The 16,816-nt window shown below is 43.4% G+C and overlaps 1 protein-coding gene across 1 annotated transcript in view; it reads right to left on the reverse strand.

Annotated features, from left to right (window-relative positions):
- Window positions 1-16,816, reverse strand: part of Pdss2 (decaprenyl diphosphate synthase subunit 2) — a 237,460-nt gene that overhangs the window by 164,813 nt on the left and 55,831 nt on the right. The window contains exon 2 of the mRNA XM_059272457.1: window positions 1,928-2,056. Coding sequence (XP_059128440.1) covers window positions 1,928-2,056 — 129 coding nt within the window. The remainder of the gene's footprint in view (window positions 1-1,927; window positions 2,057-16,816) is intronic.

Below are 16,816 nucleotides of genomic sequence, written 5' to 3' on the forward strand. Positions count from 1 at the left end.
GCACCAGTTATATCCTGAGGCCAAACAAAAGATCACCTAACTCACTTTGGGTCCCTTAGGTAATTTACTGAGGCCCCATTAGCTGACATCTAAGTCAAGCTAAAGAGAAAAAACCACCAACAATATAAACACCAGTAGTTGGAGGTAAATTAAAAAGCTCCCAAATCAGTACTTTCTTCAAATGTTAAATAATTCACTGTGGCATTATAGATACAAGCCTCTAGCAAGTTACACTTGAATAATTAAGGAAGCAGAGACAAACAAATTGACTTCAGTGGTACAGAAACAAATTGGTGGCTTCTCAAATGCCGATGCCAAATTACTTTTTTACATTAGCAAGTGTGTAAAACACCCCCAACTGAGGAATTACTAGATCAAGTTTGATTATAGAAAGTGGCCTGGAATTATATGTCAGGATCATTCTTAAACATAATTAGGATTCTACATGCTCAGGTGTAAAATGTGTTTAGATTGTTTGAAAAGGTTTCTGGTTTTTTGAGACAGGGTCTCATTCTGTAGCTCAGACAGGCCTCCAGTGGGATCCTCCTGCCTCAGTATTCCAAGTACTGGGATTGCAGGCATGTGCTCCTCTGCACAGCCTGAGCTGGAAAGCTTCCCTGGGCCTGATGTACACCTATTCTCTCACAAAGTTCTACTCAGGCTGCTTAGACGCTGCATGGCAAGGATGAACAATATAGTTGTTTCAGAGGGTAATAAAGTAGAAACCTGAGCAAACATCACGGGGTAACCACGCACATATGGATAAGTGGCCCTGAATTACAGAACCCCTACCTATCTAGAATAAAAATATTCAATCCAAATTTGTCACCTCCTATCTAGGAGATTTTTGATAAATCTTAACTTCTGGAACGGTTATCTCTTCTGTAACATGAGAATGATTCATTTATGAACAGCTCTTACATATGGAGTGGTGTTCTAAAAAGGCTATGAGAAATAATAAAATATAGCTGGTGTTCATCTTATACACCTGTGCACAGTTATCTAGATGTACAAGCAGACAGTTAACAACCAGGGCAGGATCAAAGTCAGAAAGCTGAAAAATCAAAGGATTCCAGATAGGATGGAGATGTGTGACCCATGTGCTTTTCACTGCCAATGGGTTGCTAATAATCACTCTAAATCTTTGTGTATTTTCTCTTGAAATCTCAGCTAAATTTGGTCAAGAGTTTTCTATAAAATGTATAAGGTAAAGTTTTGAGCTCCAACACAGAAGCAGTTTGGAGAAGATACATACACATTTAAGTAGATTTTCATTTACAAGCTTGTCAGAGGATCACACCAATTTAATATCTAGACTAATGTACAAGAGAAGTGAACTATCTGAAAGAGAGAAGACAGGTGAATAATGAGATGTGGAGACAAGTGATCTAGAGTTGGAACTTCCTGCATTTGCTGCATGTACCGTGAGAAAATGCTTCAGGGTTTTGGGATTTGTTTTCTTAAGAGTAGACAACTCTTCTAGCAGCATTAGAAAGATTGTAAGAGTAATTCACAAAATGATTAGTAACCTAACAACATAAACAAATTAATTCAAAGTGAACAGAAATTGAAACCAATCCCAGTATATCACTTCTACTGAAAATACTTAGATGAGAGAGAGAAAGAGAGAGAGAGAGAGAGAAAAAGAGAGAGAGAGAGAGAGAGAGAGAGAGAGAGAGAGAGAGAGAGAGAGAGAGAAAAGGTCTACCAGACGATGCTGGCTGTAGTGTGCATACCACTGAGTGTATATGTGGAGACCAGAGAACAGCTTTTGGGAGTTGGTTCCACCATGTAGGTCCTTGGGCATCAAACTTAGGTCATCAGGCTTATCAAACAGGGACCCAACTCTATTTTTATTTGACTTAGAATCAGAAGGACTGGGCCGAACAGTGACTCACAATCTAGAGGGCGATGCTCGAATACTTACCATGAGTATATCCCACTGACCATGTCGTAGTTCTGACCGTTCTCAGCACTGGGCCCCGCGGCTTTGGAGATGAGCAGAACCACCAGGCCCCTCAGCTGGAGGTTATGCCGGCTGTCGTGCACAAGGCCCCTGGGAACAGAGAGAGAAGAGGATTCTCAGACTCGCCCGGAAGTGGATGAGGGCTACAACAACGCTCACATTTCTAAGACAGCACAACGGGACTTTTTCTAAAATAAAGAGAATTGTAGGAGGGAAGAATAATGGACAGAAGCAGCAAGTCCAGAAGACAGCTGGAGACCTTAACACAGGTTTAAAGTGACATTCCCAATGTAGGCCTCACCCCACTGCCTAACCCCTAACTCTCACTCTCTCATTTTTATTACGGGCACCAGATTGGAACCCATGGCTTTCCAAATGCTCAATAAGCTCTCCATCACTGTGCTACACTCCAAGCTCTCCTTCACCAACAAAATTTGCTCTGATATCAAAAGGATGCTCAAACCTGCTAAGTCAAACTTCAACAGTGGGCTGGCTCCAGGGCCAGATGGAGCTGCGCTGGACGAGCGCTTTGGTCATTCACCACTTGTTTGACTCAGTGGCTATCACCCTGCTGCATAAAGCAAGAGCAACAGTGTCCACTTTCTAGTCATGAATGGACGGGCAATGTGAATAAAGTGTGGAACGCCAGGGGTGGCATGTGACGGGAAGCTTTTCATAAGCCACATTCTCTTTGTTCTGGCAACCTATCTTCAATTCTCTCTCTCTCTCTCTCTCTCTCTCTCTCTCTCTCTCTCTCTCTCTCCCTCTCCCTCTCCCTCTCCCTCTCCCTCTCCCTCTCCTCCCTGTCCCTGTCCCTGTCCCTCTCCCTCTCCCTCTCCTCCCTGTCCCTCTCCCTCTCCCTCTCCCCCTCCCTCTCCCCCTCCCCCTCCCTCTCTCTCTCTGGTTTTGTAGAGACAGGGTTTCTCTGTGTAGCTTTGGTGCCTGTCCTGGAACTCACTTGGTAGCCCAGGCTGGCCTCGAACTCACAGAGATCCGCCTGCCTCTGCCTCCTGAGTGCTGGGATTAAAGGCGTGTGCCACCACCCGGCTTTTTTTTTTTTTTTTTTACATTTTCTTTCTTCTACTTTCGATTCCCATGTTTCAACAAGTCTTCCCCACTCTTCTAACAAATATGATCTCCCGTAGCTTTCTACTTCACCACATAGTAGATCTCCAGTGGAATTCTCACCCCAATGTCATCTCACTGAAACATTGGCCTCTTTCAGTATGTGGTACTGATAGATGAGGGAAAGAATATGTAACAAACTGGTTGGCAAAACAAGAGAATGTTTCAAAAAGCACACCTTTTGACCCTTAGTCACTAAGACTAGAGTTAACAACGGCAGATGAACAGTTTGAGTAAATGAAATGTTTCCCAAACAGAGTCTCTTTATCTCCACTAATCCCTTAAAAACAGCGCTGGGGGCCGGGCGGTGCTGGCGCACGCCTTTAATCCCAGCACTCAGAAGGCAGAGCCAGGCGGATCTCTGTGAGTTCGAGGCCAGCCTGGGCTACAGAGTGAGTTCCAGGAAAGGCACAAAGCTACACAGAGAAACCCTGTCTCAAAAAAAAAAAACAAAACAAAACAAAACAAAAAACCAAACAAACAAAAAACAGCGCTGGGATAAACTGATGTGATAACTCCCCGAAGCTTGAATATTCATTCACAGACAGAAGAGAACATCAAGTCTTGCTTCCTGGCATAAGAACTTTGGGATTCTCAAAGGACAGTGCTAATCTTACATACTATAATCTAGGTCATTGGGGAATGCTTTGATCTCAGTCAAAGGGATACTGGCAAGCTGAACCATATCCAGAGTCTGGCAAAATCACAGAGAGGTTACAAAAGTCTTGGGTTTTAAAGCATTTCTACTTCAGATTGGGGATCCTCAACCATCTTCAAGTCTATGCAAATACTCCCGAATCTGAAAAACCCTGAAGTTGGAATCATTTCTGGTCCCAAGCATCTTGATAGACGATACTCAACCTGTATTGCCCAGGTATAGCTGTCAGGGAGGAAAATGGTGATGTTGGTGTTTTCAATTTTATTCCGTCAAAAACTCCGTGTTGGGAAGAAGCAGTGGAGGAGTCGGGTTGGAGTCTCTGTGAGGAAAGTGTTCTACAGAGAAGTGACGGTGTGAGGTGAGGCCTCACCCGGTGGGAACAGTCTGAGGGCAGGAGCTAGAGAAGGAACACAAGAGGAACACTACTCACTTGAAAGGCTTCCACAGGGAGAGGAAAAGGCTGGACAGGCTTCAGGACTGACACTAAGAAACCTCAGCAGCCTCTGGTGATGCCTAACCCTTGTTGCTAGAAATAAATGTCTGAGGTTCCACAGAAGCCTGGGCAATTTGACATCTAGGAGTTTTCCTTATTTCGTGATTCTGAATAACTTAATTTTACTATATTATTTGATACCTCATAATAAGTATAGCAAATATAAAAGTGAGAAACCCTTTACTGTTATCAGTATTGAAAATGAAAGCAATACTTAGTACTATGTAATCCTCATCACTAAAACTCTGCAGAACTGTTTATGTTGATATAAACAAGTTTCATCACCCCCATATTCATTCACCTGGTGAACTCTGAAGCCTTCCATACATGAGGCACTGTGCTAGGTACAGGTGTATGGCAAGTAAACCAATCACGGAGCTTAGGATCTAGCAGAAGAAATGGAAATAATCACTAATAAAATGTAAAATCATAATAATAATAATAAATGCTTCCTGGGACAAAGGGAGAGAGAGAATACCATAAAAATTCATAACAGAATTATCTACATCAGGAAAGACAGGCTTCTTTGGGGAAAGTAATGACTGAGCTGACATTCAAAGGAAGAACAGATGAAAGGAATATGAGAAGGGTAAGAAGAATGTCTTCACAGCACAAGAGTGACTCAGAGGCACACAGGGACTAGAGCATGCAGGTTCAATATTCTATGGCAAGAGGTCTGCTCTCTATCCAAACGACAATGAGGAGGTACTGTGGTATTAAAGCAAATGAAAAATCGAACAACAACAACAACAAAATCTAGCGCTGCTGTAGAAAGACACGGTGGTGCTGGGCAGGGATGTGACCAAGTGGTGTAAGACAGCTGAAGAGGTGGCTCTTGTTACACTCACTGAGGATAACTGGGCTAGCTTAATGCACAGCTAGAGATGGGTCAAACTAAAGTAACCTTTTGATTCAATTCAAGGAGATAGTCCACTTTTTATAGTCCTAGAAAATTACTTTGCATGAATATATAACAAATTTTAAATCCTATTAATTCTGAAAAGTCTATAAATTATATTTGGGGGTAAAAAACCAAACCAAACTAAGCAAACAAACAGGAAACCCAACCCATTCTGCAATGGGCTGGCCTGAAACTTACTGTTTAGCCCAAGCAGGCTTTGGCTGGGATTGCAGGTGTGAGCTATCATGCCCAGCTTGGTTGAAAAGCGTCTCCTCCCCCGGAATTCCAGTGTAGATCTCTGATGACCGACCAGTGTGAGGAGGACTGAAACTTCAGTAGGTGGGCTGAGAAGACGAAGCCTTGGGTCAGGCAGCTGCCCACATCAGAAGGCTGGTTCAGTTCTGCTGTACCATCACACCTTTCCACAGCTGCTAACACACTTCTCTTCCTTAACGCAATCCTCTACCTCAAGTTCTCAAATCACTGCTGTGCACTTTTTAAAAACTACAGCCTCTTAAATTCTGTCTTAATACAAATGTGTCAAGATTGAAGGACAAAGAAAAGGAGCTGTAAGAAAGCAGCTATCACAGATAGCTCATAATATATTTGAATAGATACTCAATAATGTAAAGAAGAGCACACAGAGAACAGCACACGGAGAAACGCTTCTTGCTGGAGGTGGCCCTCAATACCCAGACCGAAAGATGGTCAAATTTTCTTGAGTAGAGAATGGGAAGACAGCGAGGCTGGGGCTCCATTATTATAGTGAGGAAAAGGAGTATCTCACAAGAGGAGCAGGAGGAGCAGGGACAAAGGGGAGAGTGGGAGCAGGTTCAGAAGCTGTGGGACTATCCATTTAGGCACGATATTCTCGTAAACAAGCCCACTAAAACAGACAGCCAAAGCGCCTTGGAACTCAGGAATAGTCTGGACTTCTGCAAGCAATCTGGGGGTCTGGACAGTTTGTCAGTTGAGATAGGAGTGCAATTAGCACTACAGACTAAAACCGTTCCCTGGCCTGACACCATGGTGAGGGCATGCTGGGTGCAGAGGGAATGAGAGGGAAGACCAGGAAGGAGGCACCTCGTCCAGTAGCCTGCGGAGAGATGACATGGGGGCTTCAATCAGGGCAGCGGCAACAGGGATGAAGAATCACTGGAAGACGCAGCAGCATGGCGGTGGCAATGGGCAGTAGTGCCTGCCCACTGACCAGATCAAAGAGACACAGGGAGAGAAGAGGAGGCCACAGGAAAGGCAGCGGCTGAATTTAAGAGTAAATCTGTTTGTTAAAGGTAACGATGCTATACTTAGTAGAGCTTGGAAATAAATCTGATAGGGAATTGACGCGTTTAATTTTTGACATGTTAATTTTGAATGCAGGGAGGATTTCCAGATGGAGATGCCCAGTGGGGAGTTGGAAATGCTGTGGGTATAGATTTAGTAGGCTTCTTCATGGAAATGATGGCTGAAGCAAGAGAAATTGATGGATGAAGGGTTTGGGAGGGGAAAAAAAGATAAGGACAGGAAAAAAAATGGCAAAGAGCTGAGAAGAGGAAAAAGGTCAGGTGTGGTGGTACATACAAGAAATTCACTCCTTCCTTCCTTCCTTCCTTCCTTCCTTCCTTCCTTCCTTCCTTCCTTCCTTTTCTTTCTGTTTTTGTTTTTTGAGACAGGGTCTCTCTCTACATAACCCTGGCTGTTCTGAAACCCAGGCTGGTCTCCACCTCAGAGATTCACCTGCCTCTGCCTCCAGAGCTCCATACTAGAAATTCTAACATGCAGGAGACTGAGGGTTTGTTGCAAGCCCAGGCTACATAGTGAGTTCAAGGCTAGTTCTGGGCTCCAAAGCCAGACTTTGTCCTAAAAAACTACTTACCTACCTACCTACCTACCAACCTACATGGAATTGAAATCTCGACTGGGAAGATCGGTGACCAACATGAAGGAATGCATTTTACCACACATAAAGGAGTCTAAGCATGGGTAAAGAAATAGATGCACACTGATGGTGGGGGCAGAGGGCTGCCATCATGCAGTATAAAGAAACAAAGACAGTGGTCGCCTTTCCAAACACACTGCACTAGACTGCCTAGCTTTCTGTCAGCTCAACCAATCCGCAGTCATCTGGAGAAGATGAAACCTCAGTGGAGGAAATGCCCCACCAGACTGGCCTACGGGCAAACCTGTGGTGTGTTTTCTTGATGGTGATTGATGTGGGAGGCCCCAGCTCACTCTGGGCAGTGCTACCCCTGGGCTGGCGGTCCTGGGTGCTATAAGAAAGCAAGCTGAGCAAGGCAGTAAGCAGCCCTCCTGCACAGGCCAGTGCTCCATCAGCTCCTGCTCCAGGTTCCTGCTCTGATTTCTCAGGATGACGGACTACAAGGTAGAAGATGAAATTAACCCTTTCCTCCTCCAGTTGTTTTGATCATAGTGTCTTATTATCACAGCAACAGAAGACCTAAGGAACACACACTTTCCTCTTAAATATTTATTTGTTTGGGGGAGGGGCGAGGGCTTATGCTGTGCAAGCACGTGTTCGAAAACACAAAGGCATGAATGTGGAGATCAGAGAACAGCTTGCAGGAATCATCCCTCTGCTTCCACTACGACACAGTGACATATGACACATATGGGTCACAGGATCAAACGTGGGTCATCAGGCTTGGCAGAAAGGCTTGCCTTTACCCCTCTGCCATCTCACCAGCCCAGTGGCTGCCTGATTTAGAGGCTTTGGGAATACTTATTATAAATCTCTAGTTCAGCATTTAACACACTAAGTAATAAAAATGATTAACACAACGACACAGACAACAACTATAACATGCTGTGAAGCCAAGCATCAGCTGTTTTCTCACAAAAACCATGCCAAGAAATCCCTAGTAACATCTCTTTATAAATGAGGAAAATTAGCAAGGAGGCTTAGAAAAGTTTAATAATTACTGGCCACATTAGTCATTTAATAATGGAAGTGCCAAGATTTAAGCAGGATTTGGGCTTGCAAACCCAGTCTTTGGTGCTTTGAGACAACTATGCAAAGATTTCAGCTGGCCGTCACTGTCACAATCCTGTATGGACTCCAGATGATTCAGCACCCACTCACACCTACAAGGGTTTCCCCTAGAGGGTTAGCACAGGTACTGTTGTGACCAGTGACTAGACCAAAACACAGGCAAGACACTGGAACGTCTCAGTCTGGGGACAGAACAACCCTTCACGGGGGCTGAATATCAGATATCCTGCATATCAGTATTTACATTATGATTCTTAACAGTAGCAAAATTAAGTTATGATGTAGCAATGAAATAAATTTACGTTTGGGGGTCACCATAGCATGATGAACTGGATTAAAGGGTCTCAGCATTAGGAAGGTTGAGAACCACTGCTCTATGGCTGTGACTGGACCAAATACTTCTTCTGGGGCTATATAAACAGAGTCCACAGGTACAGTGAGTCAGCTGAACATACTCAGGTTTGGCAATCTCAGGAATAAATGGCTTCTCCTGTTCTACTTTTCAGAAAGAAGCAACAGAAAGAAAGGAGAGGTAGGTGGTAACAGCAGAGAGCTCCTGCTGACGGTGGTCAAGCAGCTGTGGAAGGGGCCAGGCAGCCAGCTCTTTGATGGACTATAAGCAGCAGCAGCTGAATCACTCCGAGTGGCCAGGGCAGAAAAGAAGGGCAGTAGAAAGATGGCGACAGAGGGCCGAGAACTGACACTCCAGATGGAGAACAGGCTGTGAGGAGGCGAAGGTCTGATCACCAGAAAGCTGTCATGTCTTCAGGGCCGAGGATCAGACCTCAGCTGGGAGGTGCGGTACTGGCCACTACCAAAGGCTGAGGAATCTTGATACCTAGGCCTCCCTGGGAGCAGCAATGCCCCCCACAGGGAAGGGGTGAGAAAGCCTGATTTCCCAGGCATATGAAGAGCTCATACTCAGGGCTAAAAGTCCCCTTATCTGAGGCTGGCTTAAGGGTTTGAGGACTACGGGTTACACTTGCTGCCGTTCTACACTGCTGAACAGTGGAGGAAGCTACAGCTGACACAGACCAGCACTTGAACTCCCCACTAATCCATGAGTCTATGCAGACAGAGCAGAAGACCCTGAATGGCTACACTACCAGCTAATTGATGATATTATGTAATACATATTATATACTAATATAGCCATATTACCAAGCAGCTGGTAACATAGCCATTCCATTCTGACGTCCTGAGCTCCTCTTCCTATTTTAGTGTATGTGAGCCGAAGCAAGCACGAGCTCTTCTTCCTGAACTATGACTCCTTTAAAAGTGACAGTCACACACAGTAAAAGCTCCAACACATTCTAACAAACATGCTGTGCTGTGTTAGTTGAATACTATGTTGATGAAGTTACTACCGATAATAATGAGCCATACCAAAGGACCTATTCCTAAGTTTTCCAGAGAAGTGAATACATGGTCTCTGTGCCTTCTTTTTTCATTTGAAAGAAGGAACTGTTAGTCAGTGCCCTGCCCTCATTTTGAAGAGAAGGTGGAGGTACTGTCAGATGGAAGGCAGTAGTGGGTATCAGAATTGGAGCATGGTAAAAACCTCTTTCTTTGAAAAGTATGGCTATTTTTATTATTTTAAATTATGTGTCTGTGTATCTGTGAGTGCAGGGGCCTGCACTGGCCAGAGGCACTGGGAGTCCCTGGAACTGAAATTACAGACAGTTATGTATTACCTGACATGGGGATGGGGAAGTGAACTCCAGACGTCTGCAAGAGCAACACTCACTCTTAACCACTGAGGCATCTCCCCAGCCCTATGGTAAAGACCTTTTTTTTTTTTTTTTTTAATTTTTATTTTGCAATACAATTAAGTTCTACATACAGGCACAGATTCCCTTGTTCTTCCCCCTCCCGCCCCCCTCACCTTCCCCCAGCCCGCCCCCCATTCCAATCTCCTCTAGGGCAAAGCCTTCCCCACAGACTGAGATCAACCTTTTTAAGATTCATGTTTAAGAGTTCAGAATTCTAGGCTGGCGAGATGGTACTTGCAGCCAAGCTTGATGACCTGAACTCAATCCACAGAACTCAAATGGTGGAAGGAGAAAACTGACTCTTGAAACTTGTCCAGCAGAGACAAAGAGATCCCAGGGTTTACTGGCCAAACAGCCTGGCAAGTTCCAGGCCAGCCCAATGAAAAACCCTGACTCAAAAACAAGTGGATGCCACCCAAAGTCATCCTCTTGCTTCCACATGAACATACATGCACACACACACACACACAGAAAGAAGAGACCATAGAAGGAACTGTTATCATTAAACAGACTCAAAGCCGCCTCTCTGTAAAAAACTGGGTGGCAAAGAATCACACTCCAAAACCTAGAAACAGAGTATGTTTTACTATTCACTACCCATGCAGAAAAACACAAAAAGTAGATGCCAAATTCTAACAAACATGAGGTTAGGTTGATTAATAAAGCTCTTAATAACGCTTATAACTATGTCCCCAGCTAAAACAGAAATTACACACACTACTGAAGCACCAAGACTGAGCAGAGCCCTGGGAATACTCGGAGCTTTTCCTACCTACCTTGGGGTTTTTGTTGGCTTGTTTGCTGACTGAAACTCACTAAATTGAATTTGCGACCAACTAATGAACTACAACTGCAGTTTTAAAACCACAGAATGTAATATGTTAGATTAAAAGAATTGGGAATGATATAAATTTAATTAAATAAGAATAAGCCAGTTGTGGTAGCACACCCCTATAATTCCAGCATTTGGGAGACAGGAGCATGAGAACTCTTTGTTTTTCACAGACTGTAGGCACTCAGGAGTCTTTAGATTTATTTATTTGGGGTGTGTGTGTGTGTGTGTGTGTGTGCGCGTGCGCGCGCGCATGTGGAGGGGTAACTTGTGGGAAGCAGTTTTCTCCCTCCACCAGGTGAGTCCTGGGATCAAATTCGGATCATCAGATTTGGCTGCAAACACCTTCCCGCACTGAGCCCTGGCTCTGTTTGACTTTGGAGATGGAGTCTTACTGTGTAGCCCAGGATAGCCTTGGATTTCTGCCTTAGCGGTTGGAACTGAAGGGATATGCCAACAATTGTAAAGGCAGTAAGTTTTCCCATTTGAAGAAATAGAATAAAAGAACCCATATTTGATGATTCCTCTGAAACCTGTACTAAGATTTAGACACAGAGCCACAATTTAAATAGTATCAAGGAAGTCTCTGTCTCTCTCTGTCTCTGTCTCTGTCTCTGTCTCTGTCTCTCTCTCTCTCTCTCTCACACACACACACACATACACACAGCAATTTGATGATAATATTACTCAGTTGTAAAAGAAAAACCTAACACTCATGAAAATAGTTTTAAACTACTGTAATTTGAGAATCACTAAAAATAACCCAGATGTCACAGATTGTTGTGTGAAATTAGCAGACGAGCTAGAGGTTGATTTCCATTGACAAAATGACCCAAATCGGATTATTACTGCCACCTCTATCCTAAGACTAGATTGTCCTAGACTTGAAACAATTTTAGGGCCTGAGGTGACCAGCCTTTAGAATCTGGGAGTTATAGCAGCCACTGACATGGCTTGAGGGCCACATGCACAGCCCACCTGAATTAAGTCCCGAAGGACGGCAGTGCCAAGAACTGCCTCACCAAAGCCCTCCTGACATTGCAATTAGGTTTGATGGGCATGTGGCAGAAGACACAGCTGGGAAAAAGAGAAAAGAGCAAGTGGAATGGTGAGGAGGAGAGGAAAGCAGGCCAGGGGCTTTGCAGAAATGAGTACTGACCACCAGCGGTTTCCTGAAATAATTAAGAACGAAGCAATGTCAGACGTGATCACCTCTGCAGACAGACATGGCCCACCACCTTAAAATTAGACCTACAGTTGGAAAACAACAGCAACAAAGACAGAACTGAGTAGCTTTAAAAACACTAGTGGGATGAAATGAAGCAATAATCTTTACACTGACAACTGTTCAGCGATCTCATAGAATAATTGCTATCCACAAATCCCCTTTGCTCACATCTTACAATGCCAACTTAGTGTTGAGGCAAGGGGTCAAGGAGACAGGGCTGGATGGAACACAAGCATCACTGCACCACACAGACACAGAGACTGCACACCACTCGAGCGGTGACGTGGTTTACTGTGCATTACACTTCTTCCCACTGCCACAGCCCGTCTGTGCAGAGAATGAATCGAACATGTTTCCAAAGTACTTCCTGCTTTCCTCCACACAAAGCATCAGTTACAATAGACTTCCCCACTCAATTTAACAAACCGAACAGCTCTCAGATTAATCTATCACTTTCTATGGCTTTACTTCATCTCCTATGTAGGTATATTTAATAATGACTGCTGCACCTTGGTGCAGTGGGAGGGGCTTGGACCTGCCTAGGCTCAGTGTGCCGGGCTCTGCTGACTCCTCATGGGAGACCTTGATCTAGGGGATGTGGGGATGTGGGGTGGCTTGGGAGAGAGGGCTGGGGAGTGGGAGAAGGGAGGAGGGGGGAATCTGTGGGTGGTATGTGGAGTGAGTAGAAAATTTCTTAAGAAAAATGAAAGAAATTTAAAAAAAATCACTGCTGCAAAAAGTAATGCATATGCTAAGAAAATCAGTCATCTTAGCTAATGAAGAAGTCCAATTGTGCAAAATTGTGAAAATGTGTACTTGAACAAGGTAGACAGTCATATAGTTAGTATTTACATAATATATTAAGCAGAGGAGAAAGCCAAATGTAAAAGATACAACAGCAGATGGAGGAAGCTAGTAAAAATCAGCAAGTTGGGGAAAAAAAATGGTGATATAATTTACAGAAAACCAGATAATACCTCCAGGGCAAATCAGAAGGAGGTAAATAGCAATGAGAAGTGCAACAGATTTTAGCAAGAAAAATGTGTTTTCAAAAGTGACTGGAAAAATAACACAGAAGAATATTATTGCAATAATATGCTTCAGAAGAGCAAAATTTTAAAGGAAATCTCATTAATTTTTCCAAAGTCAACACTAATTTAGGGTTCAAGAGACCAAGACATGGGGGAATTACAGGTGACAAGGACAGTGGGGCACAGATTATATGTGTGCCTCCCCACGTAAGAGTTCCCATCAGAGAAAAGAACCTATGACTAACTGCCTGAGTTAAACCCATTAGCCCTCACAATCAGGAATGTTGCCACCTAATTAACTTCAAGACCTTGTAGATATTTAAAACGGCCACCGATGGAGGTGGTAAAAGGAAAGGATTGTCATGATAAGACCATCTCTCAAATTATGTGTCAATAGCAAAACACAATTCAATTTCCTAGAGTTTCATTTACATGCCAGTTAATGAACAGGACGGCACCTGCTTAGCAGAGAGCTGCTAATAATAAACTATGCACAGGTTATCCCAGCACATTCCACCTCGGAGAGCAGTAGCTGCTGCTTTGTTAAGAAAGGCGGGGAGAACTCACTCACAGACCCGAGTAGGCAGACTTCCTCATCCAGCAGTGTCTACCAGCTCTCACTTGTGCCATCTCGCCTGTCTCAACAACCATCCCCTCTCTGCTGTGACAGGGACACTAAGACGCATGGGGATTACCAGCTGCTGTCATCAGACATGCTACGTGTTTGTAATCATGTGTGTTGGTTGTCTTCCTAGCCTACCTTCATTGTAAGCATGCTACAACACACAGACTTACCCTACAGCTCTATCTTCAGTGTTTAGACTAGTGCCCTGTACACAGACATTCAACTTTAATGAACTAATAGTGTATCCTGTCTAAAAGTATGTAAATGACAAGCCAGAGACTTGGGGTTCAATTTGATATCTGTCTCTGTAGTTCACATCCATCCAATATAGGGAGATAATGCATGCAACAGAACTAAAATAAGAGTAAACAGGGATGACTGCTTTCAATTAGGGCTTAAAAGTACTTTATGGGTAAGAGATATACAAAAAAATTTAATTCACTCTTCCTGAATATTGCTTTGAAATGTCTTTGGGTTCCAGGTCTGATGTGCTGAGAGCTGGACCAACAGAAGGGTGCAGCCTCTTCCTTAGTTAGGGGGATGCTCATCGAGATTCCCAGGCAGGAGCACCAGGGGAGTGGAGGCTCCTTAAACATGGCCATAGAAGCTTGAATAGCTCCCATTCACACAAAGACCTAAAGAGTTTCAGTACACTAAGAGTGCTGTGCAGTTTAAAATCCAAACCTTTTAGTTTAGCATAAAAAAAAACCCAAAAATAAATAAATAAAAAATAAAAACCAAACCTCACAGACTGAAAGAGAAGCTAGGGTCTAGCCCCTAGCCAAGGAGTGTTAGACTGAAATGAAGCTCTGCAAAGGCCCAGCTTGTGGTATATGGCACTGTGCCCTGCTGGTGGGCTGTGACCGCCGAGCCTCTAAAGGCCTCTAGAATAGCTCACAAATTCCCAGCTTTGGGGGAAGGAAATCTTGCTTTCTGTCCACTGAGTATTTTGAGCACTTTTTTTTAAAATTGGGGAAAATATTAATTTCTCCACAGAAATAATTTACACACATTCTATATTTTTATTTCCAGCAACAGAAAGATAGGAAACTTGAATTTGAAGCTTAATGACTTAAGGCTTTGCTGACTTTTGTTCTATCCTGTATGAAACAAAAACACATATATTTTGTCCTAATACGTATTACAATCCAGCTTTGCAAGGCAAGTGCTTTACCAACTGAACAGCTCAAAGTAATCCACTTTTAAAAGACACAAAGGGCTGGAGAGATGCTCGGTGGCTAACAGTGCCACTGCTCTTCCAGAGGACCTGGGTTACCTTCCCAGAGCCCACGGTGCTCATGACCACCAATGACTCCAGTTCCAGAGTATCTGATGCCCTCTTATGGCATCTGGGGGTGCTTACACACATGACTTACAAAGGCAAATACAGATAAACTTAAGTAAAGCTTAAGACAGGCAACAAAGAGTAAAGGATAACACTACATCATTAAAGCCTAGAAAATGTTGACAACACTGATAACTGTTAGGATGACATTTCTCCTTCAGTTTTCCCTCCTAAAAAGTTACTGGCCTGCTGACAAGAGCCTTCACTTCACTAGGAATGAAAAAAGAAGCAATGGAAGCCCCCAGATTCTCCCCTAACTCCTGAACTCTATCTCCTCCTTTTCACTGATTTTTATGAGACAACTTGGTGGCCAGTAAAGATGCGGAGATAGGAGCAATTCACACTGGCACAGCACAGCCATGAACTCCCTGCTGTCTGTGTCTTTGCCACATCACCTACTAGGACGGCAGTGACGAAGCGTGGCTAGCTGGTGTGGCCTCCCCAGCATCATGTTGTACTTGTCACCTCTTCAGGCTCCTTTTTATAGTTTTCCCAATAAAAAGGTTGTCTGAAAAAGCCATTTATTGCTTATAAATGATATATGGTACCTCTCAAAACACCCAAATTCTCAAATTAAGAGCCCCCAACCTAATCGATGAGATTCAGAGACAAAATATCAGTCTTGGCATAAATTTTACAGAAAAAAATACTTTCAGAGAGAAAAAAAACCACTGGACATTTTAATTTTTTTTTCTTTTTTGGGAAAAAGCTTATGACTTTAAAAGATTGGAGAATTTAAGCAAACACTCAGTGGTTTGGGAAATGCAGTTTCCATGGCAACCAACATGGTCTTCTTTATATAGCATTATAAACAGATGGTAAAGAGTGGTCATGTTTGTTTCTTTGCCAGTATATCAATAAAACTGCTGTAATTCTGTATTGAATACACTTAAACTATTTAATAAATTTAACATACTAACCACAAGATGTAGTAATTCAAATGAATATAATTAACTAGTATCTGGGGTTTTTCCCTTTTAATAAACACATGAAGATCTTGAACAGTGAATTCACTATACTCCACACAGGCAACAGTCTTCCTTGGCAAGATGTTGTACAAATGTTTTCCCAGCACTTGCCATGCAGGGCGGATAACCACAAATATGAATCTGATGAGAGCAAATAATGGATTGAAACAACAAGAGCACCACCATGTCTGCAATGATGCTCCTATGCCATGCTTTATTAAAGAACAAATAAGAAATGAAGAAATGCAGAATTTCCTTGACCACCTCCCCCGAAAGGTTGTAAAGCATTGTTCTTTAAAAATCCATTTCCATCCCAGGTACATAGTAGTGGCTTTCAGAAATACAGGTGCTGTGAATTCCACTGTGGTAACTTGCTAGCAAATGAAAAGCAGCCAAGAAGTTATGAATGTGATTAGTCTGCCAATAAAAGTTGGAGCAGCCCTTCCAATGTGCATTAGCAACGTGGTGGAAGCACTTAACCTGTGCTGAAGAAGTCAGTCCACAGGGCTACACAGGAGGCTGCGGACCCATGGGGTCATCATTGTACAAGCTCATCTTAGGGGTGATGCATTCCCAAGCTAGGTTTTTAGAATGCTGTTGTGGGATATTCACACACTGTGTAAAGGTGTATCGCTGTGATAGGTCTAATAAAAAGCTGAATGGCCAATAGCTAGGCAGGAGGTACAGGCAGGACTTCTAGGCAGAGAGAGAAAGGAGGAGGAGGAATCTAGGTCTGAGAGGGAGGCGCCAGGAGACAGAGAGAGGAAACAAGAGGTGCAAGATGAAAGAGAGGTAACACCACATGACAAAACGTAGATTAATATAAATGGGCTAATTCACGTTATAAAAGCTGGTTGGGGAC

The sequence above is a fragment of the Peromyscus eremicus genome, chromosome 8b, assembly GCF_949786415.1.
Source record: "Peromyscus eremicus chromosome 8b, PerEre_H2_v1, whole genome shotgun sequence".
NCBI lineage: Eukaryota > Metazoa > Chordata > Mammalia > Rodentia > Cricetidae > Peromyscus > Peromyscus eremicus.